The sequence below is a fragment of the Salvelinus fontinalis genome, chromosome 23 (assembly GCF_029448725.1).
Source record: "Salvelinus fontinalis isolate EN_2023a chromosome 23, ASM2944872v1, whole genome shotgun sequence".
Lineage (NCBI taxonomy): Eukaryota > Metazoa > Chordata > Actinopteri > Salmoniformes > Salmonidae > Salvelinus > Salvelinus fontinalis.
In genome coordinates, this window is record NC_074687.1 from 3390844 (window position 1) to 3416723 (window position 25880).

Sequence of the window (25880 nt, forward strand, 5' to 3'; positions counted from 1 at the left end):
AATAGTTTAGACGGGAGTTGACAAAAGCCTTGATTGTAATCTGCGCCGCTTCCTGAGTGAGGTAGGGTCATACTCTGCGGCTGTTGGAGATCATGAACCCGCAGGGGCAAGTCACAGCTTTGATGTTTGCAGAGAATGACTGGGTGTTGCATTTCGCTACACTCGCAATAACATCTGCAAACCATGTATGTGAACAATGAAATTTGATTTGTTGTCCAGAGCCCAATGTTCTGTTTCTCTAGAGAGAACTCGGATCATTCACGAGAGAACTCGGATCATTCAGGAGAGAACTCGGATCATTCACGAGAGAACTCGGATCATTCACGAGAGAACTCGGATCATTCAGGAGAGAACTCGGATCATTCACGAGAGAACTCGGATCATTCACGAGAGAACTCGGATCATTCAGGAGAGAACTCGGATCATTCAGGAGAGAACTCGGATCATTCAGGAGAGAACTCGGATCATTCAGGAGAGAACTCGGATCATTCAGGAGAGAACTCGGATCATTCAGGAGAGAACTCGGATCAAGAACTATGTAAGATGCTGGGCTGAAGAGAGTTGTAGTTTTCATTAAGCAAAATATTCAATCTAGCTCTTTGCAGAAACGTGGTAATTAACTACAATGACCATAATCCATTGCGCCTGTTCTTTCAGGCTCGGACAGAGATGGATACACTTTTACACCTGCAACGTTAGGTTAGATACACACAGACCGTATGAGAGAGGAACGTGCACAACACAACAACGAGAGGGAGGGATAGATAGAGTTTGTGAAAGTATGCCTTTTCTTCTTTGAAAAACGAATAAAATTAATTTGTCAGACAGCTCTGCAGCATACTTAGGCAGGCTAGCTAAATATGATGACTAAAGACAGTACAGTATGGGGAGCACGGAGGTAACCCTAGATGGATGGATGGCTGGTTGCTACTGCCTGAGCAGAGATGGGATAATGACTTTAAGGAATGAAAAATAATAAAGTAATCAAATAAAAACTATGTTCTGCCCCTGAACAAGGCAGTTAACCCACTGTTCCTAGGCCGTCATTGTAAATAAGATTGTTTTCTTAACTGACTTGCCTAGGTAAATAAAGGTAAAATAAAACATATATTTTTTTAAATTACAAAATTAAAAATTAAAGGGGAATTACAACAAAAAAACAACAACAAAAAATAAACCATTTGTTCGGTTATTTCCAGACCTAGAAAATATCAAATTTTTGTTGTTTCTTTATGAATAATTGGTATATTCAGAGCAAAAATCCAAAACCACGAAAATTACAACTAAGAAAACAGAATTTGAGAAAATACAAAATAAAAGTTATGGGGCCTGTCATGCCAAATACTGTTTATTAACCATTATATTACCAGGTATAATGACAGAAAACACATATATTGTACACCAAGGACCTGGGGAAGAGATGAACAGAAGAGAAGAATGAGTAGCTCGCATTTCTTTTTTAAGTAGCTAAAAAATGTTTGGAAACCCCTGTCCTAGATCTATCCGCAGATAGGGCTGGGCGTCTCTGCACATTCTTGCATTGCATCCTACCTGGCATGTCGCTCCATGGAGAAGATCTGTGTCTGCACCACATATTCTCACTACTGGTGTCCCCCAAGGCTCGGTTCTAGGCCCTCGCCTCTTCTCTCTATACACCAAGTAACTCGGCTCCATCATTGCTTTCCGGATAACACAAGTACTTTTCTCCTTCCCCACTACTGACGCCCAGGTGGTAGTGCTGAGCGATTAGTGTTTTTTGAGGTTGGTTCAGTTCGGGTTAAATGAATTATGAAATAATGACAGTAAAAATATTTTTAGGTGGAAATTACAAAACCCAAAATAGTGAACATTCAATTGCCCAAAACTTTGAAAATATTCCATTGTCTCTGATGTTACCTTGAAGCTTGAGTTTAGAACCTGTGTCAAACTCATTCCACAGAGGGCTGAGTGTCTGCGGTCTTCTCTCCTCCTTGTACTTTTTTTGATTAAATAAGGTCACTAATTATTACTTAACTCCCCTCACCTGGTTGTCTGTCTTAATTGAAAGGAAATACCAAAAATCCGCGGACACCAGGCCCTCCATGGAATGAGTTTGACACCCCTGTTTTAAAAGAAGCTATCCACTTAGATATCTAACTATCTACTAAATTAGCATACCAAATGCACAACTGCAGAGCATTCATCACATTTTAGACGGTTAACTTAACAGTTATAAGATATCTAGCTGGCAAACATTTTGTTGTGAACTCTATACTGTAACTAGATCACATGCCGAGTGCTGCACAACAGTGAGTGACTCACAAAGCTCTGGCCTCTCATTGTTGTGTGCTTGTAAACAAACACTATGTGACTGGAGACTACCGGTAAGCTTCATTATGAAAAATGATGTGACAGGTGACATGAAGAATGCAATCTCATAATGTGTTGCACAAGTTGACTGCAGGTATTTACTAAAAAGGTAGCTACAAATATTCACATTTCATAAAAAATGTAAAAAAAACTTCTAAGACAAGATACAGAACAAAAAGATAAATTCAACATGCAACAATTTCAAAGATTTTACTGAGTTACAGTTCATATAAGGAATAAATAAATTAGGCCCCAATCTATGGATTTCACATGACTGGGAATACAGATATGCATCTGTTGGTCACAGATACCTTAAAAAAAAGGTAGGGGCGTGGATCAGAAAACCAGTCAGTATCTGATGTGACCAACATTTGCCTCATGCAGCGCCACACATCTCCTTCACATAGAGTTCATCAGTCTGTTGATTGTGCCCTGTGGAATATTGTCCCACTTCTCTTCAATGGCTGTGTGCAGTAGCTGGATATTGGCGGGAACTGGAACACGCTTGTCGTGTAAGTCGATCCAGAGCATGCTCAATGGGTGACATGTCTGGTGAGTGTGCAGGTCATGGAAGAACTGGGACATTTTCAGCTTCCAGGAGTTGTGTTCAGATCCTTGCGACATGGGGCCGTGCATTATCATGCAGAAACATGAGGTGATGGTGGGGGATGACTGGCACAACAATGGGCCTCAGGATCTCGTCACGATAAAATGCAATTGTGTTCGTTGTTCGTAGCTTGTGCCTGCTCATACCATAACCCCACTGCCACCATGGAGCACTCTGTTCACGCGGCGCCATACACGTGAGGTGGGTTGGAGATACAGCCAAATTTTCTAAAATGATGGTAGAGAAATTAACATAAAACTCTCTGGCAACAGCTCTGGTAGACATTCCAGCAGTCAGCATGCCAATTGCACACACTCTCAATTTGAGACCTCTGTGGCATTGTGTTGTGTGACAAAACTGCACATTTTAAAGTGGCCTTTTGTTGTCCCCAGCACAAGGTGCACCTGTGTAAAACAGCATGATCATTAATCAGCTTCTTGATATGCCACATTTGTCAGTTGGATGGATTATCCTAAAGGAGAAATGCTCACTAACAAGGAAGTAAACACATTAGTGAAACATGGGACCAACACTACATGTTGTGTTTATATTTTGGTTCAGTGTAGTTTCAACAGTATTGACTATTTACAAATACCCTAGTATACGGTATACCGCCTAACTCTCTCTCTCTCTCACACACACACACACACACACCCACACACCACACACCACACACCACACACCACACACCACACACCACGCACCACGCACACACACACACGGTCATCAGAAGGTCCCCAGGCATGATTAATCATGGAACTAAATCCCATATCACTGCCTCTCTGAGCACCTGTCTGCCCCACTTTAAGTTCACCCAGCTTCCTGGGTACACCTCTTAAAGACTCTCACCATGCCGTCTCGACCAAACATGGCCAAATTGGATGGAAATCTAATTTCGCCCTAACGGCACATTTTTCAGAGATAAGTAGTGAGGGTGACAAATCAGTAGGGAGCGAGAAGGACTGAGAACAGTTTTTTTCCTGCCTTGTAGTGGTGTGCTGAATAGCAGGCGCTGCCCAGATTCGATCCTGCCTCTTTTTTCTGGAAAAACTATCAGTGCTGTGTTGAGGTGTGTGGACCTCACTGGCTACTGTAGGACCCAACAAAGACTGCTCACTCGCCCACACACATACATACATACATACATACATACATACATACATACATACATACATACATACATACATACATACATACCAATGCATACATACATACATACCAATGCATACATACATACATACATACATACATACCAATGCATACATACATGCATACAGTTGAAGTTTACATACACTTAGGTTGGAGTCATTAAAACTCGTTTTTCAACCACTCCACAAATTTCTTGTCAACAAACTATAGTTTTGGCAAGTTGGTTAGGACATCTACTTTGTGCATGACACAAGTCATTTTTCCAACAATTGTTTACAGACAGATTATTTCACTTATAAATCACTGTATTGCAATTCCAGTGGGTCAGAAGTTTACATACACTAAGTTGACTGTGCCTTTAAACAGCTTGGACAACTCCAGAAAATGATGTCATGGCTTTAGAAGCTTCTGATAGGCTAATTGACATAATTTTAGTCAATTGGAGGTGTACCTGTGGATGTATTTCAAGGCCTACCTTCAAACTCAGTGCCTCTTTGCTTGACATCATGGGAAAATCAAAAGAAATTAGCCAAGACCTCAGAAAAATAATGTAGACCTCCACAAGTCTGGTTCATCCTTGGGAGCAATTTCCAAACGCCTGAAGGTACCACATTCATCTGTACCAAAAATAGTATGCAAGTATAAACACCATTGGACCACGCAGCCGTCATACCGCTCAGGAAGGAGATGCGTTCTGTCTCCTAGAGATGAACGTACTTTGGTGTGAGAAGTGCAAATCAATCCCAGAACAACAGCAAAGGACTTTGTGAAGATGCTGGAGGAAACAGGTACAAAAGTATCTATATCCACAGTAAAACGAGTCCTATATCAACATAACCCGAAAGGCCGCTCAGCAAGGAAGAAGTCACTCCTCCAAAACCGCCATAAAAAAACAGACTGCGGTTTACAACTGCACATGGGGACAAAGATCGTACTTTTTGGAGAAATGATCTCTGGTCCGATGAAACAAAAATAGAACTGTTTGGGCATAATGACCATCATTATGTTTGGAGGAAAAAGGGGGAGGCTTGCTGCAGGAGGGACTGGTGCACTTCACAAATATATATTTGGATATATTGAAGCAACATCTCAAGACATCAGTCAGGAAGTTAAAGCTTGATCACAAACAGGTCTTCCAAATGGACAATGACCCCAAGCATACTTCCAAAGTTGTTGGCTTAAGGGCAACAACTTAATGGCTTACTTAATGGCAACAACTTCCAAACTTAATGGCTTAAGGGCAACAAAGTCAAGGTATTGCAGTGGCCATCACATTGCCCTGACCTCAATCAGTCCTTGGAGGGGGGAATGACTCCTGTTCTGTTAGGTAACATATCGGCCCCACAATGGCCTTGAATGGGCTGTGTGATTAGGGTGAAATAGTGAACATGTCTCCTTCTTTTCTGAAAGGTTTAGGGGTTAAATAGTTTGCAACTCCCCAAAGAAAAGAGTGTGTTGTCACGCTGGTTATGTGGTTTTTCCATCTCCCGGCCCAGTCTTCCCTGGGGCCCTGTCTTCCCTGGGGCCCAATCTTCCCTGGGGGGGATATGGAGGGCCACGATACACACTTCTCCCTGCCACGACACACACTTCTCCCTGCCACGACACACACTTCTCCCTGCCACGACACACACTTCTCCCTGCCACGACACACACTTCTCCCTGCCACGACACACACTTCTCCCTGCCACGACACACACTTCTCCCTGCCACGACACACACTTCTCCCTGCCACGACACACACTTCTCCCTGCCACGACACACACTGCTCCCTGCCACGACACACACTTCTCCCTGCCACGACACACACTTCTCCCTGCCACGACACACACTGCTCCCTGCCACGACCCACACGGCTCCATGCCACGACGCACACGGCTCCCTGCCACGACCCACACGGCTCCCCGCCACGACCCACACGGCTCCCCGCCACGACCCACACGGCACCCCGCCTAGACCCACACGGCTCCCCGCCTCGACCCACACGGCTCCCCGCCTCGACCCACACGGCTCCCCGCCACGACCCACACGGCTCCCCGCCACGACCCACACGGCTCCCCCGCCACGACCCACACGGCTCCCCCGCCACGACCCACACGGCTCCCCCGCCACGACCCACACGGCTCCCCCGCCACGACCCACACGGCTCCCCCGCCACGACCCACACGGCTCCCCCGCCTAGACCCACACGGCTCCCCGCCTCGACCCACACGGCTCCCCGCCACGACCCACACGGCTCCCCGCCACGACCCACACGGCTCCCCGCCACGACCCACACGGCTCCCCGCCACGACCCACACGGCTCCCCGCCACGACCCACACGGCTCCCCGCCACGACCCACACGGCTCCCCGCCACGACCCACACGGCTCCCCGCCACGACCCACACGGCTCCCCGCCACGACCCACACGGCTCCCCGCCACGACCCACACGGCTCCCCGCCACGACCCACACGGCTCCCCGCCACGACCCACACGGCTCCCCGCCACGATCCACACGGCTCCCTGCCACAACACACACTGCTCCCTGCCACAATCAGTATTAACCCACAGGCCAGTGGGGCCAAGCCTAATTATAAGCCCAGATGATGTCCCTAAAGAAGTCCTCTACTGTCTGTTCTGGGCTGTTACTCATCTCTCAGCATGATAGACCCAGTAGCCTTACATCTCTCATCAACATGATGCTCACACATGACTTACAGATGGATTTCATGGCTTTGATTTGTATTAATGTACTTTCCTCCTATCAAAGGTTTAATTTCTGGAATGTTTATCCTGATTTCCAGTTTCTCTCAGAAATACCCCCCTGTGAAGTTCCTCTCGGAGAAGGATCGGAAAAGGATTTTGGTGAGTGTTTCAAAATGCATGCACCCCACACAGAATCACACACGTTCCTCTCTTACCTCTGAGATCACAACCCTGGACTTAAAGCATTCATCTGTTCCACGGTGCCATCTCCACCTCTTCTACCCATCCTCCTTTCCTGCTGCCCTCAGTCAGTCAGCCCTCTTAGATGTCCAATTACTTTTCAATTAAATGTGTTCTCTCTGGTTGTCATTCTTCCCTGGCTTGACACTCTTTTTAAATGAAAAAATATATATATATCTGAGGTAGACATATATTGCGCTGTGGAGAATCATACTTTTTGATTAGATCTCTGCTCTGGACCATGTCAGGGAACGTGTGTGACGTGACGTGTGTGACGTGTGACGTGTGTGTGTGTGTGTGTGACGTGTGTGTGTGACGTGACGTGTGTGTGTGTGTGTGTGACGTGTGTGTGTGTGAGACGTGTGTGTAAGTTACTGTACGCCTGTGGCAGTAACTTCAGTGCCTGTAGTGCTGCTCTGAGGCTGAGAGCTCCAACAGGGTCATGATTTCCTGGGCTTGCGTAAGCCACCACTCACTGGACACTTGAGTCGACTCCCCACTGAGTTGTCTGGCTGGCAAACCCCATCCAGAGTTCCATACTAAACACATCCTCTCTTATACATCTGATCATTTCCCACTAGGGATTAAACTTTAGGACAGGTCTGTTGTGTCTGTCTAGCTGGCTGGCTGCTAGACCCTTATCCAAACATATTAAACTTGCTCTTTAATGGACAACCAACTGCAACTAGCTTGAAGGCACACTAGGGATTAGGCCTATGCTGCAGGGCAGGTCTGTCTGACTGAAATGGTGCTTACCCAATCTCAATATAAACAGCTTTCTATTAACCTCAGCCTATACTATTATTATCTTTCTCCCCCATGTTATGCTCCCCCAAGTTAGATGTCCCAAGTTGTCTCTTGTATCGGAAGTTAAGATTTTACCAGAATTCGGACACACTGAAAGTTTGCTCTCTCTCCCTTCTTCCCTCTGTCATGGTTATCCTGAATTAGATCCATGTTACTCTGTCATGGTTATGCTGAATTAGATCCATGTTACTCTGTCATGGTTATCTTGAACTAGATCCATGTTACTCTGTCATGGTTATCCTGAACTAGATCCATGTTACTCTGTCATGGTTATCCTGAATTAGATCCATGTTACTCTGTCATGGTTATCCTGAATTAGATCCATGTTACTCTGTCATGGTTATCCTGAAATAGATCCATGTTACTCTGTCATGGTTATCCTGAATTAGATCCATGCTACTCTGTCATGGTTATCCTGAACTAGATCCATGTTACTCTGTCATGGTTATCCTGAATTAGATCCATGTTACTCTGTCATGGTTATCTTGAACTAAATCCATGTTACTCTGTCATGGTTATCCTGAACTAGATCCATGTTACTCTGTCATGGTTATCCTGAATTAGATCCATGTTACTCTGTTATGGTTATCCTGAACTAGATCCATGTTACTCTGTTATGGTTATCCTGAACTAAATCCATGTTACTCTGTCATGGTTATCCTGAACTAGATCCATGTTACTCTGTCATGGTTATCCTGAACTAGATCCATGTTACTCTGTCATGGTTATCCTGAATTAGATCCATGTTACTCTGTCATGGTTATCCTGAATTAGATCCATGTTACTCTGTTATGGTTATCCTGAATTAGATCCATGTTACTCTGTTATGGTTATCCTGAATTAGATCCATGTTACTCTGTCATGGTTATCCTGAATTAGATCCATATTACTCTGTCATGGTTATCCTGAATTAGATCCATGTTACTCTGTCATGGTTATCTTGAACTAGATCCATGTTACTCTGTCATGGTAATCCTGAACTAGATCCATGTTACTCTGTCATGGTTATCCTGAATTAGATCCATGTTACTCTGTTATGGTTATCCTGAACTAGATCCATGTTACTCTGTTATGGTTAACCTGAACTAGATCCATGTTACTCTGTCATGGTTATCCTGAATTAGATCCATGTTACTCTGTTATGGTTATCCTGAACTAGATCCATGTTACTCTGTTTTGGTTATCCTGAACTAGATCCATGTTACTCTGTTATGGTTATCCTGAACTAGATCCATGTTACTCTGTCATGGTTATCCTGAACTAGATCCATGTTACTCTGTCATGGTTATCCTGAACTAGATCCATGTTACTCTGTCATGGTTATCCTGAATTAGATCCATGTTACTCTGTTATGGTTATCCTGAACTAGATCCATGTTACTCTGTTATGGTTATCCTGAACTAGATCCATGTTACTCTGTTATGGTTATCCTGAACTAGATCCATGTTACTCTGTCATGGTTATCCTGAATTAGATCCATGTTACTCTGTTATGGTTATCCTGAATTAGATCCATGTTACTCTGTCGTGGTTATCCTGAACTAGATCCATGTTTCTCTATTATGGTTATCCTGAATTAGATCCATGTTACTCTGTCATGGTTATCCTGAATTAGATCCATGTTACTCTGTCATGGTTATCCTGAACTAGATCCATGTTACTATGTCATGGTTATCCTGAATTAGATCCATGTTACTCTGTCATGGTTATCCTGAATTAGATCCATGTTACTCTGTCATGGTTATCCTGAATTAGATCCATGTTACTCTGTCATGGTTATCCTGAACTAGATCCATGTTACTCTGTCATGGTTATCCTGAACTAGATCCATGTTACTCTGTCATGGTTATCCTGAATTAGATCCATGTTACTCTGTCATGGTTATCCTGAATTAGATCCATGTTACTCTGTCATGGTTATCCTGAATTAGATTCATGTTACTCTGTCATGGTTATCCTGAACTAGATCCATGTTACTCTGTCATGGTTATCCTGAATTAGATCCATGTTACTCTGTCATGGTTATCCTGAATTAGATTCATGTTACTCTGTCATGGTTATCCTGAATTAGATCCATGTTACTCTGTCATGGTTATCCTGAATTAGATCCATGTTACTCTGTCATGGTTATCCTGAACTAGATCCATGTTACTCTGTCATGGTTATCCTGAACTAGATCCATGTTACTCTGTCATGGTTATCCTGAATTAGATCCATGTTACTCTGTTATGGTTATCCTGATTTAGATCCATGTTACTCTGTCATGGCTATCCTGAATTAGATCCATGTTACTCTGTCATGGTTATCCTGAATTAGATCCATGTTACTCTGTCATGGTTATCCTGAACTAGATCCATGTTACTCTGTCATGGTTATCCTGAATTAGATCCATGTTACTCTGTCATGGTTATCCTGAATTAGATCCATGTTACTCTGTCATGGTTATCCTGAATTAGATCCTTGTTACTCTGTCATGGTTATCCTGAACTAGATCCATGTTACTCTATTATGGTTATCCTGAAGTAGATCCATGTTACTCTGTCATGGTTATCCTGAAGTAGATCCATGTTACTCTTTCATGGTTATCCTGAAGTAGATCCATGTTACTCTGTCATGGTTATCCTGAAGTAGATCCATGTTACTCTGTCATGGTTATCCTGAATTAGATCCATGTTACTCTGTCATGGTTATCCTGAATTAGATCCATGTTACTCTGTCATGGTTATCCTGAATTAGATCCATGTTACTCTGTCATGGTTATCCTGAATTAGATCCATGTTACTCTGTCATGGTTATCCTGAATTAGATCCATGTTACTCTGTCATGGTTATCCTGAACTAGATCCATGTTACTCTGTCATGGTTATCCTGAACTAGATCCATGTTACTCTCATGGTTATCCTGAACTAGGTCCATGTTACTCTCATGGTTATCCTGAATTAGATCCATGTTACTCTGTCATGGTTATCCTGAACTAGATCCATGTTACTCTGTCATGGTTATCCTGAACTAGATCCATGTTACTCTGTCATGGTTATCCTGAACTAGATCCATGTTTACTCTGTCATGGTTATCCTGAATTAGATCCATGCTACTCTGTCATGGTTATCCTGAACTAGATCCATGTTACTCTGTCATGGTTATCCTGAATTAGATCCATGTTACTCTGTCATGGTTATCTTGAACTAAATCCATGTTACTCTGTCATGGTTATCCTGAACTAGATCCATGTTACTCTGTCATGGTTATCCTGAATTAGATCCATGTTACTCTGTCATGGTTATCCTGAACTAGATCCATGTTACTCTGTCATGGTTATCCTGAACTAGATCCATGTTACTCTGTCATGGTTATCCTGAATTAGATCCATGTTACTCTGTTATGGTTATCCTGAACTAGATCCATGTTACTCTGTCATGGTTATCCTGAACTAGATCCATGTTACTCTGTCATGGTTATCCTGAATTAGATCCATGTTACTCTGTCATGGTTATCCTGAATTAGATCCATGTTACTCTGTCATGGTTATCCTGAATTAGATCCATGTTACTCTGTTATGGTTATCCTGAACTAGATCCATGTTACTCTGTCATGGTTAACCTGAACTAGATCCATGTTACTCTGTCATGGTTATCCTGAATTAGATCCATGTTACTCTGTTATGGTTATCCTGAATTAGATCCATGTTACTCTGTTATGGTTATCCTGAACTAGATCCATGTTACTCTGTCATGGTTATCTTGAATTAGATCCATGTTACTCTGTCATGGTTATCCTGAACTAGATCCATGTTACTCTGTCATGGTTATCCTGAACTAGATCCATGTTACTCTGTCATGGTTATCCTGAATTAGATCCATGTTACTCTGTTATGGTTATCCTGAACTAGATCCATGTTACTCTGTCATGGTTATCCTGAACTAGATCCATGTTACTCTGTTATGGTTATCCTGAACTAGATCCATGTTACTCTGTCATGGTTATCCTGAACTAGATCCATGTTACTCTGTCATGGTTATCCTGAACTAGATCCATGTTACTCTGTCATGGTTATCTTGAATTAGATCCATGTTACTCTGTCATGGTTATCCTGAACTAGATCCATGTTACTCTGTCATGGTTATCTTGAATTAGATCCATGTTACTCTGTCATGGTTATCCTGAACTAGATCCATGTTACTCTGTCATGGTTATCCTGAACTAGATCCATGTTACTCTGTTATGGTTATCCTGAACTAGATCCATGTTACTCTGTTATGGTTATCCTGAACTAGATCCATGTTACTCTGTCATGGTTATCCTGAACTAGATCCATGTTACTCTGTCATGGTTATCCTGAACTAGATCCATGTTACTCTGTCATGGTTATCCTGAACTAGATCCATGTTACTCTGTCATGGTTATCCTGAATTAGATCCATGTTACTCTGTCATGGTTATCCTGAACTAGATCCATGTTACTCTGTCATGGTTATCCTGAACTAGATCCATGTTACTCTGTCATGGTTATCCTGAATTAGATCCATGTTACTCTGTCATGGTTATCCTGAATTAGATCCATGTTACTCTGTCATGGTTATCCTGAACTAGATCCATGTTACTCTGTCATGGTTATCCTGAATTAGATTCATGTTACTCTGTCATGGTTATCCTGAATTAGATCCATGTTACTCTGTCATGGTTATCCTGAACTAGATCCATCTTACTCTGTCATGGATATCCTGAACTAGATCCATGTTACTCTGTCATGGTTATCCTGAATTAGATCCATGTTACTCTGTTATGGTTATCCTGATTTAGATCCATGTTACTCTGTCATGGCTATCCTGAATTAGATCCATGTTACTCTGTCATGGTTATCCTGAATTAGATCCATGTTACTCTGTCATGGTTATCCTGAACTAGATCCATGTTACTCTGTCATGGTTATCCTGAATTAGATCCATGTTACTCTGTCATGGTTATCCTGAATTAGATCCATGTTACTCTGTCATGGTTATCCTGAATTAGATCCTTGTTACTCTGTCATGGTTATCCTGAACTAGATCCATGTTACTCTATTATGGTTATCCTGAAGTAGATCCATGTTACTCTGTCATGGTTATCCTGAACTAGATCCATGTTTCTCTATTATGGTTATCCTGAATTAGATCCATGTTACTCTGTCATGGTTATCCTGAATTAGATCCATGTTACTCTGTCATGGTTATCCTGAACTAGATCCATGTTACTATGTCATGGTTATCCTGAATTAGATCCATGTTACTCTGTCATGGTTATCCTGAATTAGATCCATGTTACTCTGTCATGGTTATCCTGAATTAGATCCATGTTACTCTGTCATGGTTATCCTGAACTAGATCCATGTTACTCTGTCATGGTTATCCTGAACTAGATCCATGTTACTCTGTCATGGTTATCCTGAATTAGATCCATGTTACTCTGTCATGGTTATCCTGAATTAGATCCATGTTACTCTGTCATGGTTATCCTGAACTAGATCCATGTTACTCTGTCATGGTTATCCTGAATTAGATCCATGTTACTCTGTCATGGTTATCCTGAATTAGATTCATGTTACTCTGTCATGGTTATCCTGAATTAGATCCATGTTACTCTGTCATGGTTATCCTGAACTAGATCCATGTTACTCTGTCATGGTTATCCTGAACTAGATCCATGTTACTCTGTCATGGTTATCCTGAATTTGATCCATGTTACTCTGTTATGGTTATCCTGATTTAGATCCATGTTACTCTGTCATGGCTATCCTGAATTAGATCCATGTTACTCTGTCATGGTTATCCTGAATTAGATCCATGTTACTCTGTCATGGTTATCCTGAACTAGATCCATGTTACTCTGTCATGGTTATCCTGAATTAGATCCATGTTACTCTGTCATGGTTATCCTGAATTAGATCCATGTTACTCTGTCATGGTTATCCTGAATTTGATCCTTGTTACTCTGTCATGGTTATCCTGAACTAGATCCATGTTACTCTATTATGGTTATCCTGAATTAGATCCATGTTACTCTGTCATGGTTATCCTGAATTAGATCCATGTTACTCTGTCATGGTTATCCTGAATTAGATCCATGTTACTCTGTCATGGTTATCCTGAACTAGATCCATGTTACTCTGTCATGGTTATCCTGAATTAGATCCATGTTACTCTGTTATGGTTATCCTGAACTAGATCCATGTTACTCTGTCATGGTTATCCTGAACTAGATCCATGTTACTCTGTTATGGTTATCCTGAACTAGATCCATGTTACTCTGTTATGGTTATCCTGAACTAGATCCATGTTACTCTGTCATGGTTATCCTGAACTAGATCCATGTTACTCTGTCATGGTTATCCTGAATTAGATCCATGTTACTCTGTCATGGTTATCCTGAATTAGATCCATGTTACTCTGTCATGGTTATCCTGAACTAGATCCATGTTACTCTGTTATGGTTATCCTGAACTAGATCCATGTTACTCTGTCATGGTTATCCTGAATTAGATCCATGTTACTCTGTTATGGTTATCCTGAATTAGATCCATGTTACTCTGTCATGGTTATCCTGAACTAGATCCATGTTTCTCTATTATGGTTATCCTGAATTATATCCATGTTACTCTGTCATGGTTATCCTGAATTAGATCCATGTTACTCTGTCATGGTTATCCTGAATTAGATCCATGTTACTCTGTCATGGCTATCCTGAATTAGATCCATGTTACTCTGTCATGGTTATCCTGAACTAGATCCATGTTACTCTGTCATGGTTATCCTGAATTAGATCCATGTTACTCTGTCATGGTTATCCTGAATTAGATCCATGTTACTCTGTCATGGTTATCCTGAATTAGATCCATGTTACTCTGTTATGGTTATCCTGAATTAGATCCATGTTACTCTGTCATGGTTATCCTGAACTAGATCCATGTTACTCTGTCATGGTTATCCTGAACTAGATCCATGTTACTCTGTCATGGTTATCCTGAATTAGATCCATGTTACTCTGTCATGGTTATCCTGAATTAGATCCATGTTACTCTGTCATGGTTATCCTGAATTAGATCCATGTTACTCTGTCATGGTTATCCTGAATTAGATCCATGTTACTCTGTCATGGTTATCCTGAATTAGATCCATGTTACTCTGCCATGGTTATCCTGAATTAGATCCATGTTACTCTGCCATGGTTATCCTGAATTAGATCCATGTTACTCTGTCATGGTTATCCTGAACTAGATCCATGTTACTCTGTCATGGTTATCCTGAATTTGATCCATGTTACTCTGTCATGGTTATCCTGAACTAGATCCATGTTACTCTGTCATGGTTATCCTGAACTAGATCCATGTTACTCTGTCATGGTTATCCTGAACTAGATCCATGTTACTCTGTCATGGTTATCCTGAACTAGATCCATGTTACTCTGCCATGGTTATCCTGAATTAGATCCATGTTACTCTGTCTAGATGGTTTTTGTGCCCTCTATCTCCCCCCTCCCCCTCTCGTGGTGTGGTCCTCTATCCCCTGGTCTAGATCATAGGCAGGGTGGTCTTCTTGGGGTCTCTTTCTGTCTTTCTCCCTACCCCCTCATGATGTAACCCTGTATCCCCTAGATAACGGGCGGCGCAGGCTTCGTGGGCTCCCATCTGACTGATAAGCTGATGATGGACGGCCATGAGGTGACGGTGGTGGACAACTTCTTCACGGGCCGCAAGAGGAACGTGGAGCACTGGATCGGCCACGAGAACTTTGAGCTCATCAACCACGACGTGGTGGAGCCGCTCTACATCGAGGGTGAGTGAAGACGCACACAGACACAGATACACACGCACAGAAACACACACACGTACAATCACATATAGTGCCACATATAATAGGGACACTGAATAGACACGGTATAGACACTGATTGCCACACAGTACTGTAATCTCCTGCTTCGCTTAACTTATGTTAGAAGACCAGGTGTGAGAATGTACCACTAGATAGACTGAAACCTCTCTCTCCTCCCCCCTGTAACATTTGATCAATATTTGATCAGTCAGTCTGTCCAACAGAATTCTGGGCTGTTCCACCAATTCGGTGACTTTCGAGATGTGTAACTTGGTGAAAAAATAAGTTTGATTTCATCTAGTTTTAACATTCTGTCATAAAGAGCAAATGTTCAAGGTTTTCCCATCAAGAGGTTCAATAAATGACTATAGTAACGGCTTATTCAGTGCCAAATTAATAGGGCCTCCTGAGTGGTGTAGAGGTCTAAGGCATCGCGGTGCTAGGGGTGTCACTACAGATCCGGGTTCAATCCCGGGCTGTGTCACAGGCGGCAGCGACCGGGAGACCCATGAGGCAGCGCACAATTGGCCCAGCGTTGTCCGGGTTAGGGAGGGTTTGGCCGGCTGGGATGTCCTTGTCCGATCGCACTCTAGCGACTCATTGTGGCGGCCGGGCGCATGCAAACTGACTTCGGTCATAAGTGGAACCACCAAGACTCTTCCTAGAGCTGGCCGCCAGGCCATACTGACCAATCGGGGGAGAAGGGCCTTAGTCAGGAAGGTGACAGAGAATCCGATGGTCACTCTGACAGTGCTCCAGAGTTTCTCTGTGAAGATGGGAGAACCTTCTAGAAGGAAAACTCCACAAATCAGACCTTTATGGTAGAGTGGCCAGACGGAAGCCACTCCTCAGTAAATGGCACATGACAGCCCGCTTGGAGTTTGCCAAAAGGCACTTAAAGCAGACTCAGACCATGAGAAACAAGATTTTCTGGTCTGATGAAACCAAGATTGAACATTTTGGCTTGAATGCCAAGCGTCACATCTGGAGGAAATTTGGCACCCTCCCTACGGTGAAGCATGGGGGTGGCAGCATCTTGCTGTGGGGATGTTTTTCAGTGGCAGGGACTGGGAGACTATTCAGAATCGAGGGAAAGATGAACAGAGCAAAGTATAGACATCCTTTATGGAAACCTGCTCCAGAGCGCTCAGGACCTCAGACTGGGGCGAAAGTTCACCTTCCAACAGGACAACGACCTTAAGCACACAGCCAAGACATCGCTCAAGTGGCTTCGGGACAAGTCTCAATGTCCTTGAGTGGCCCAGCCAGAGCCCGGAATTTAACCTGACCGAACATCTCTGGAGAGACCTGAAAATAGCTGTGCATCAATGCTCCCTTCCATCCTGACAGAGCTTGAGAGTATTTGCAGAGAAGAATGGGAAAAGCTACCCAAATACAGGTGTGCCAAGCTTGTAGCATCATACCCAAGAAGACAAGGCTGTAATCGCTGCCAAAGGTGCTTCAACAAAGTACTGAGTAAAGGGTCTGAATACTTATGTGTGCGCAATGATTGTTGACAGGACCGGTGGTTAGACCAGCGACGTCGAGCGCTGGTGAGGGGGAGTAGACATGACAGAAAGTATTGGAATCACTGCCTTTGAGGTGGTTGTACAATTGAACAGATATTTTCTGGATTTTAATAATTACCGTGTATCCCCCTAATTCTGCTCTGCGTGCATTATTTGGTGTTTTACATTGTACACAGGATATTTTTGCCAAATTCAGCATGCAGAGTCTCAATTTGTTGTTTGTACCATTTAGGGGAATTCTTGGTTGGTGAGCGGATCCCAGACCTCACAACCATGAAGGGCAAGGTGTTCTACAACTGATTCAAGTATTTTTTGTCATATCCTAATTGTTATGTTGAATTTTATGTTCCTTTTGATGGCGTAGGATGCCCCTCTTGTTTTGTCTCTCAGATCGTTCACAGCTTTGTGGAAGTTACCTGTGGTGCCGAGGTACAAGTCGGAAGTTTACATACACTTTAGCCAAATACATTTAAACTCAGTTTTTCACAATTCCTGACATTTAATCCTAGTAAAAATGCCCTGTCTTAGGTCATTTATGATCACCACTTTTTATTTTAAGAATGGGAAATGTTGGAATAATAGTAGAGTGATTTATTGCAGCTTTTATTTCTTTCATCACATTCCCAGTGGGTCAGAAGTTTACATACACTCAATTAGTATTTGGTAGCATTGCCATTAAATTGTTTAACTTGAGTCAAACGTTTCGGGTTGCCTTCCACAAGCTTCCCACAATATGTTGGGTGAATTGTGTCTCATTCCTCCTGACAGAGCTGGTGTAACGGAGCCTGCCCACAAATTTTCTATAGGATTGAGGTCAGGGCTTTGTGATGGTCACTCCAATACCTTAACTTTGTTGTCCTTAGGCCATTTTGCCACAACTTTGCAGGTATGCTTGGGGTCATTGTCCATTTGGAAGACCTATTTGCGACCAAGCTTTAACTTCCTGACTGATGTCTTGAGATGTTGCTTCAATATATCCACATCATTTTCCTACCTCATGATGCTATCTATTTTGTGAAGTGCACCAGTCCCTCCTGCAGCAAAGCACCCCCACAACATGATGCTGCCACCCCCGTGCTTCATGGTTGGGATGGTGTTCTTCGGCTTGCAAGCCTCCCCCTTTTTCCTCCAAACATAACGATGGCCATTATGGCCAAACAGTTCAATTTTTGTTTCATCAGACCAGAGGACATTTCTCCAAAAAGTACGATCTTTGTCCCCATGTGCAGTTGCAAACCGTAGTCTGGCTTTTTTTATGGCGGTTTTGGAGCAGTTGCTTCTTCCTTGCTGAGTGGACTTTCAAGTTATGTCGATATAGGACTTGTTTTACTGTGGATATAGATACTTTTGTACCTGTTTCGTCCAGCATCTTCACAAGGTCCTTTGCTGCTGTTCTGCGATTGATTTGCACTTTTCGCAACAAAGTAAGTTAATCTCTAGGAGACAGAACGAGTGTCCTTCCTGAGCGGTATGACGGCTGCGTGGTCCCATGGTGTTTATACGTGCGTACTATTGTTTGTACAGATGAACTTGGTACCTTCAGGCCTTTTGAAATTGCTCCCAAGGATGAACCAGACTTTTTGACGTCTACATTTTTGTAGGTCTTGGCTGATTTCTTTTGATTTTCCCATGATGTCAAGCAAAGAGGCATTGAGTTTGAAGGTAGGCCTTAAAATACATCCACAGGTACACCTCCAATTGACTCAAATGATGTTAATTAGACTATCAGTAGCTTCTAAAGCCATGACATCATTTGCTGGAGTTGTCCAGGCTGTTTAAAGGCACAGTCAACTTAGTGTATGTAAACTTCTGACCCACTGGAATTGTGATACAGTGAAATAGTCTGTCTGTAAACAACAACAAAATTGTCTTCATCTGGTTGTAGTCTGACCAGATAACAACCAAAATATGACATAATCCCCATAGCATCTTGATCCGGTCATGAAAAAGACATAAGGGGGCCACATTGTGCCCACTGACACAGAGCTTTCAGGTCACAGTGGTCTGCTGGGAAAAGCTGATTGTTAGATGACTTGTGTCCCTGAGATAATACGTTGAGGTGAATCTATTTTCCCCTGACAGAAGGCCTTAAAAGAAGCCTAAAACCTGATCCACTTCTCCACTCATTGACCTTGGTGAGCGGGATAGAAGGAGCGTTGATAACAGAGCCTACCCTGCTGTGTCTTCAAGTCTTATCAGGAACACGTCACTACACACCCATCTCCCCTACAGAGCCAGCCGCGCTCTACTCATAACCATCAAAGCACTACAATTACAACTTTAATGCTTCTTTTTACCTCCGTAGTTCCTTCTTTTTACCTCCGTAGTTCCTTCTCTCTTTATCCTCTCTCTCTCTCTCCCTCTCTCCAGGTCTCATTCTCTCACACTCTTTGCTTCACTCTCTCTCTTTCTCTCTCTCTCTATTTCCCCTCTCTTTCTCTCCCTCTCTATTACCCCTCTCTATCTCTCCCTCTCTATTTCCCCTCTCCCTCTCTCCCTCTACCTGGGGCAGCAGGTAGCCTAGTGGTTAGAGCCTCTGAACTCTGCCTCTGAACAAGGCAGTTAACCCACTGTTCCTAGGCAGTCATTGAAAATAAGAATTTGTTCTTAACTGACTTGCCTAGTTAAATAATGGTAAAATAAATAAAACATTTCCCCTCTCTTTCTCTAGAGGGCTGTTTAAAGAGAGGCAGAATGTGGAGTAAAACAGAGAGACCAAAAGACAGGGTAAATAGAAAGGGGATTGATACCGTTTTACTCTGTTAGGATCTATTCATTTATGCCTTTCGCTTTAGGCGTACACATTATGCACACAGCCACAGACAGCCAGACAGCCACAGACAGCCAGCCAGCCACAGACAGCCAGCCAGCCACAGACAGCCAGACAGCCACATTCAGCCAGCCAGCCACATTCAGCCAGCCAGCCACAGCCAGCCACAGACAGCCACAGACAGCCACAGACAGCCACAGACAGCCACAGACAGCCACAGACAGCCACAGGCAGCCACAGGCAGCCACAGGCAGCCACAGGCAGCCACAGGCAGCCACAGACAGCCACAGACAGCCACAGACAGCCACAGACAGCCACAGACAGCCACAGACAGCCACAGACAGCCACAGGCAGCCACAGGCAGCCACAGGCAGCCACAGGCAGCCACAGACAGCCACAGACAGCCACAGGCAGCCACAGGCAGCCACAGGCAGCCACAGGCAGCCACACGCAGCCAGACACAGCCAGACACAGACAGACAGACAGACAGACAGACAGACAGCCACAGACAGACAGACAGCCACAGACAGACAGCCACAGACAGACAGCCACAGACAGACAGCCACAGACAGACAGCCACAGACAGACAGCCACAGACAGACAGCCACAGACAGACAGCCACAGACAGACAGCCAGCCACAGACAGCCACAGACAGACAGCCAGCCACAGACAGCCACAGACAGCCAGCCACAGCCAGACACAGCCAGCCACAGACAGACACAGCCAGCCACAGACAGACACAGCCAGCCACAGACAGACACAGCCAGCCACAGACAGACACAGCCAGCCACAGACAGACACAGCCAGCCACAGACAGACAGACAGACAGCCACAGACAGACAGACAGACAGCCACAGACAGACAGCCACAGACAGACAGCCACAGACAGACAGACAGCCACAGACAGACACAGACAGACACAGCCAGCCACAGACAGACACAGCCAGCCACAGACAGACACAGCCAGCCACAGACAGACACAGCCAGCCACAGACAGACACAGCCAGCCACAGACAGACAGACAGCCAGCCACAGACAGACAGCCAGCCACAGACAGACAGACAGCCAGCCACAGACAGACAGCCAGCCACAGACAGACAGACAGCCAGCCAGCCACAGACAGACAGACAGCCAGCCACAGACAGACAGACAGCCAGCCACAGACAGCCAGCCAGCCACAGACAGACAGCCAGCCACAGACAGACAGCCAGCCACAGACAGACAGACAGCCAGCCACAGACAGACAGACAGCCAGCCACAGACAGACAGAAAGCCACAGACAGACAGACAGCCACAGACAGCCAGCCAGCCACAGACAGACAGACAGCCAGCCACAGACAGCCAGCCACAGACAGACAGACAGCCAGCCACAGACAGACAGCCACAGACAGACAGACAGCCACAGACAGACAGACAGACAGCCACAGACAGACAGATAGACAGCCAGCCACAGACAGATAGACAGCCAGCCACAGACAGACAGCCAGCCACAGACAGACAGCCAGCCACAGACAGACAGCCAGCCACAGACAGACAGCCAGCCACAGACAGACAGCCAGCCACAGACAGACAGACAGACAGCCAGCCACAGACAGACAGACAGCCAGCCACAGACAGACAGCCAGCCACAGACAGACAGACAGACAGCCACAGACAGACAGACAGACAGCCACAGACAGACAGACAGACAGCCACAGACAGACAGACAGACAGCCACAGACAGACAGACAGACAGCCACAGACAGACAGACAGACAGCCACAGACAGACAGACAGACAGCCACAGACAGACAGACAGACAGCCACAGACAGACAGACAGCCAGCCACAGACAGACAGACAGCCACAGACAGACAGACAGCCACAGACAGACAGACAGCCACAGACAGACAGACAGCCACAGACAGACAGCCAGCCACAGACAGACAGCCAGCCACAGACAGACAGCCAGCCACAGACAGCCAGCCACAGACAGCCAGCCACAGACAGCCAGCCACAGACAGCCAGCCACAGACAGACAGACAGCCAGCCACAGACACAGACAGACAGCCACAGACAGACAGATAGACAGCCAGCCACAGACAGATAGACAGCCAGCCACAGACAGATAGACAGCCAGCCACAGACAGATAGACAGCCAGCCACAGACAGACAGATAGACAGCCAGCCACAGACAGATAGACAGCCAGCCACAGACAGATAGACAGCCAGCCACAGACAGATAGACAGCCAGCCACAGACAGATAGACAGCCAGCCACAGACAGACAGACAGCCAGCCACAGACAGACAGACAGACAGCCACAGACCGACAGACAGACAGCCACAGACCGACAGACAGACAGCCACAGACAGACAGACAGACAGCCACAGACAGACAGACAGCCAGCCACAGACAGACAGACAGCCAGCCACAGACAGACAGACAGCCAGCCACAGACAGACAGACAGACAGCCACAGACAGACAGACAGACAGCCACAGACAGACAGACAGACAGCCACAGACAGACAGACAGCCAGCCACAGACAGACAGACAGCCAGCCACAGACAGACAGACAGCCAGCCACAGACAGACAGACAGCCAGCCACAGACAGACAGCCAGCCACAGACAGACAGCCAGCCACAGACAGACAGCCAGCCACAGACAGACAGCCAGCCACAGACAGACAGCCAGCCACAGACAGACAGCCAGCCACAGACAGACAGCCAGCCACAGACAGACAGCCAGCCACAGACAGACAGCCAGCCACAGACAGACAGCCAGCCACAGACAGACAGCCAGCCACAGACAGACAGCCACAGACAGACAGCCACAGACAGACAGCCACAGACAGACAGCCACAGACAGACAGCCAGCCACACAGACAGCCAGCCACACAGACAGCCAGCCACACAGACAGCCAGCCACACAGACAGCCAGCCACACAGACAGCCAGCCACACAGACAGCCAGCCACAGACAGACAGACAGCCACAGACAGACAGACAGCCACAGACAGACAGACAGCCACAGACAGACAGCCACAGACAGACAGCCACAGACAGACAGACACAGACAGACAGACACAGACAGACAGACAGACACAGACAGACAGACAGACACAGACAGACAGACAGACACAGACAGACAGACAGACACAGACAGCCACAGACACAGACAGACAGACAGCCACAGACACAGACAGACAGACAGCCACAGACAGACAGACAGCCACAGACAGACAGACAGCCACAGACAGACAGACAGCCACAGACAGACAGACAGCCACAGACAGACAGCCACAGACAGACAGCCACAGACACATACAGACAGCCACAGACAGACAGACAGCCAGCCACAGACAGACAGCCAGCCACAGACAGACAGACAGCCAGCCACAGACAGACAGACAGCCAGCCACAGACAGACAGACAGCCAGCCACAGACAGACAGACAGACAGCCACAGACAGACAGCCAGCCACAGACAGACAGCCAGCCACAGACAGACAGCCAGCCACAGACAGACAGACAGCCAGCCACAGACAGCCAGCCACAGACAGACAGCCACAGACAGACAGCCACAGACAGACAGCCACAGACAGACAGCCACAGACAGACAGCCACAGACAGACAGCCACAGACAGACAGCCAGCCACACAGACAGCCAGCCACACAGACAGCCAGCCACACAGACAGCCAGCCACACAGACAGCCAGCCACACAGACAGCCAGCCACACAGACAGCCAGCCACAGACAGACAGCCACAGACAGACAGACAGCCACAGACAGACAGACAGCCACAGACAGACAGCCACAGACAGACAGCCACAGACAGACAGCCACAGACAGACAGACACAGACAGACAGACAGACACAGACAGACAGACAGACACAGACAGACAGACAGACACAGACAGACAGACAGACACAGACAGACAGACAGACACAGACAGACAGACAGACACAGACAGACAGACAGACACAGACAGACAGACAGACACAGACAGACAGACAGACACAGACAGACAGACAGCCACAGACACAGACAGACAGACAGCCACAGACAGACAGACAGCCACAGACAGACAGACAGCCACAGACAGACAGACAGCCACAGACAGACAGACAGCCACAGACAGACAGCCACAGACAGACAGCCACAGACACATACAGACAGACAGCCACAGACAGACAGACAGCCAGCCACAGACAGACAGACAGCCAGCCACAGACAGACAGACAGACAGCCACAGACAGACAGACAGCCAGCCACAGACAGACAGACAGCCAGCCACAGACAGACAGACAGCCAGCCACAGACAGACAGACAGCCAGCCACAGACAGACAGACAGCCAGCCACAGACAGACAGACAGCCACAGACAGACAGACAGCCAGCCACAGACAGACAGACAGCCAGCCACAGACAGACAGACAGCCAGCCACAGACAGACAGACAGCCAGCCACAGACAGACAGCCAGCCACAGACAGACAGCCAGCCACAGACAGACAGACAGCCACAGACACAGACAGACAGACAGCCAGCCACAGACAGACAGCCAGCCACAGACAGACAGCCAGCCACAGACAGACAGCCAGCCACAGACAGACAGCCAGCCACAGACAGACAGCCAGCCACAGACAGACAGCCAGCCACAGACAGACAGCCAGCCAGCCACAGCCAGCCAGCCACAGACAGACAGTCACAGACAGTCACAGACAGACAGACAGCCAGCCACAGACAGACAGACAGCCAGCCACAGACAGACAGACAGACAGCCAGCGACAGACAGACAGCCAGCGACAGACAGACAGACAGCCAGCGACAGACAGACAGACAGCACAGACAGCCACAGACAGCCACAGACAGCCACAGACAGCCACAGACAGCCACAGACAGACAGCCAGCCACAGACAGACAGCCACAGACAGACAGCCAGCCACAGACAGACAGCCAGCCACAGACAGACAGCCAGCCACAGACAGACAGCCAGCCACAGACAGACAGCCAGCCACAGACAGACAGCCAGCCACAGACAGACAGCCAGCCACAGACAGACAGCCACAGACAGACAGCCACAGACAGACAGACACAGACAGACAGCCACAGACAGACAGCCACAGACAGACAGACAGACAGCCACAGACAGACAGACAGACAGACAGACAGCCACAGACAGACAGACAGACAGCCACAGACAGACAGACAGCCACAGACAGACAGCCAGCCACAGACAGACAGCCAGCCACAGACAGACAGACAGCCAGCCACAGACAGACAGACAGACAGCCAGCCACAGACAGACAGACAGCCAGCCACAGACAGACAGCCAGCCACAGACAGACAGACAGCCAGCCACAGCCAGCCACAGACAGACAGACAGACAGACAGCCACAGACAGACAGCCACAGACAGACAGCCACAGACAGACAGCCACAGACAGACAGCCACAGACAGACAGCCGCAGCCACAGACAGACAGCCACAGACAGACAGCCACAGACAGACAGCCACAGACAGACAGCCACAGACAGACAGCCACAGACAGACAGCGACAGACACAGACAGCCACAGACAGACAGCCACAGACAGACAGCCACAGACAGACAGCCACAGACAGACAGCCACAGACAGACAGCCACAGACAGCCACAGACAGACAGACAGCCACAGACAGACACAGACAGCCACAGACAGACAGCCACAGACAGCCACAGACAGCCACAGACAGACAGACAGCCACAGACAGACAGCCACAGACAGACAGCCACAGACAGACAGCCACAGACAGACAGCGACAGACAGACAGCCACAGACAGACAGCCACAGACAGACAGACAGACAGACAGACACAGACAGACAGACAGACACAGACAGACAGACAGACACAGACAGCCACAGACAGACACAGACAGACACAGA

At 46.3% G+C, this 25880-nt stretch overlaps 1 protein-coding gene across 2 annotated transcripts in view; it reads left to right on the plus strand.

The window, feature by feature from the left end:
• Window positions 1-25880, plus strand: part of uxs1 (UDP-glucuronate decarboxylase 1) — a 120035-nt gene that overhangs the window by 16432 nt on the left and 77723 nt on the right. For both annotated transcript variants that reach the window (XM_055877626.1, XM_055877625.1), the window contains exons 5-6: window positions 6891-6951; window positions 15463-15643. In XM_055877626.1, coding sequence (XP_055733601.1) covers window positions 6891-6951; window positions 15463-15643 — 242 coding nt within the window. The remainder of the gene's footprint in view (window positions 1-6890; window positions 6952-15462; window positions 15644-25880) is intronic.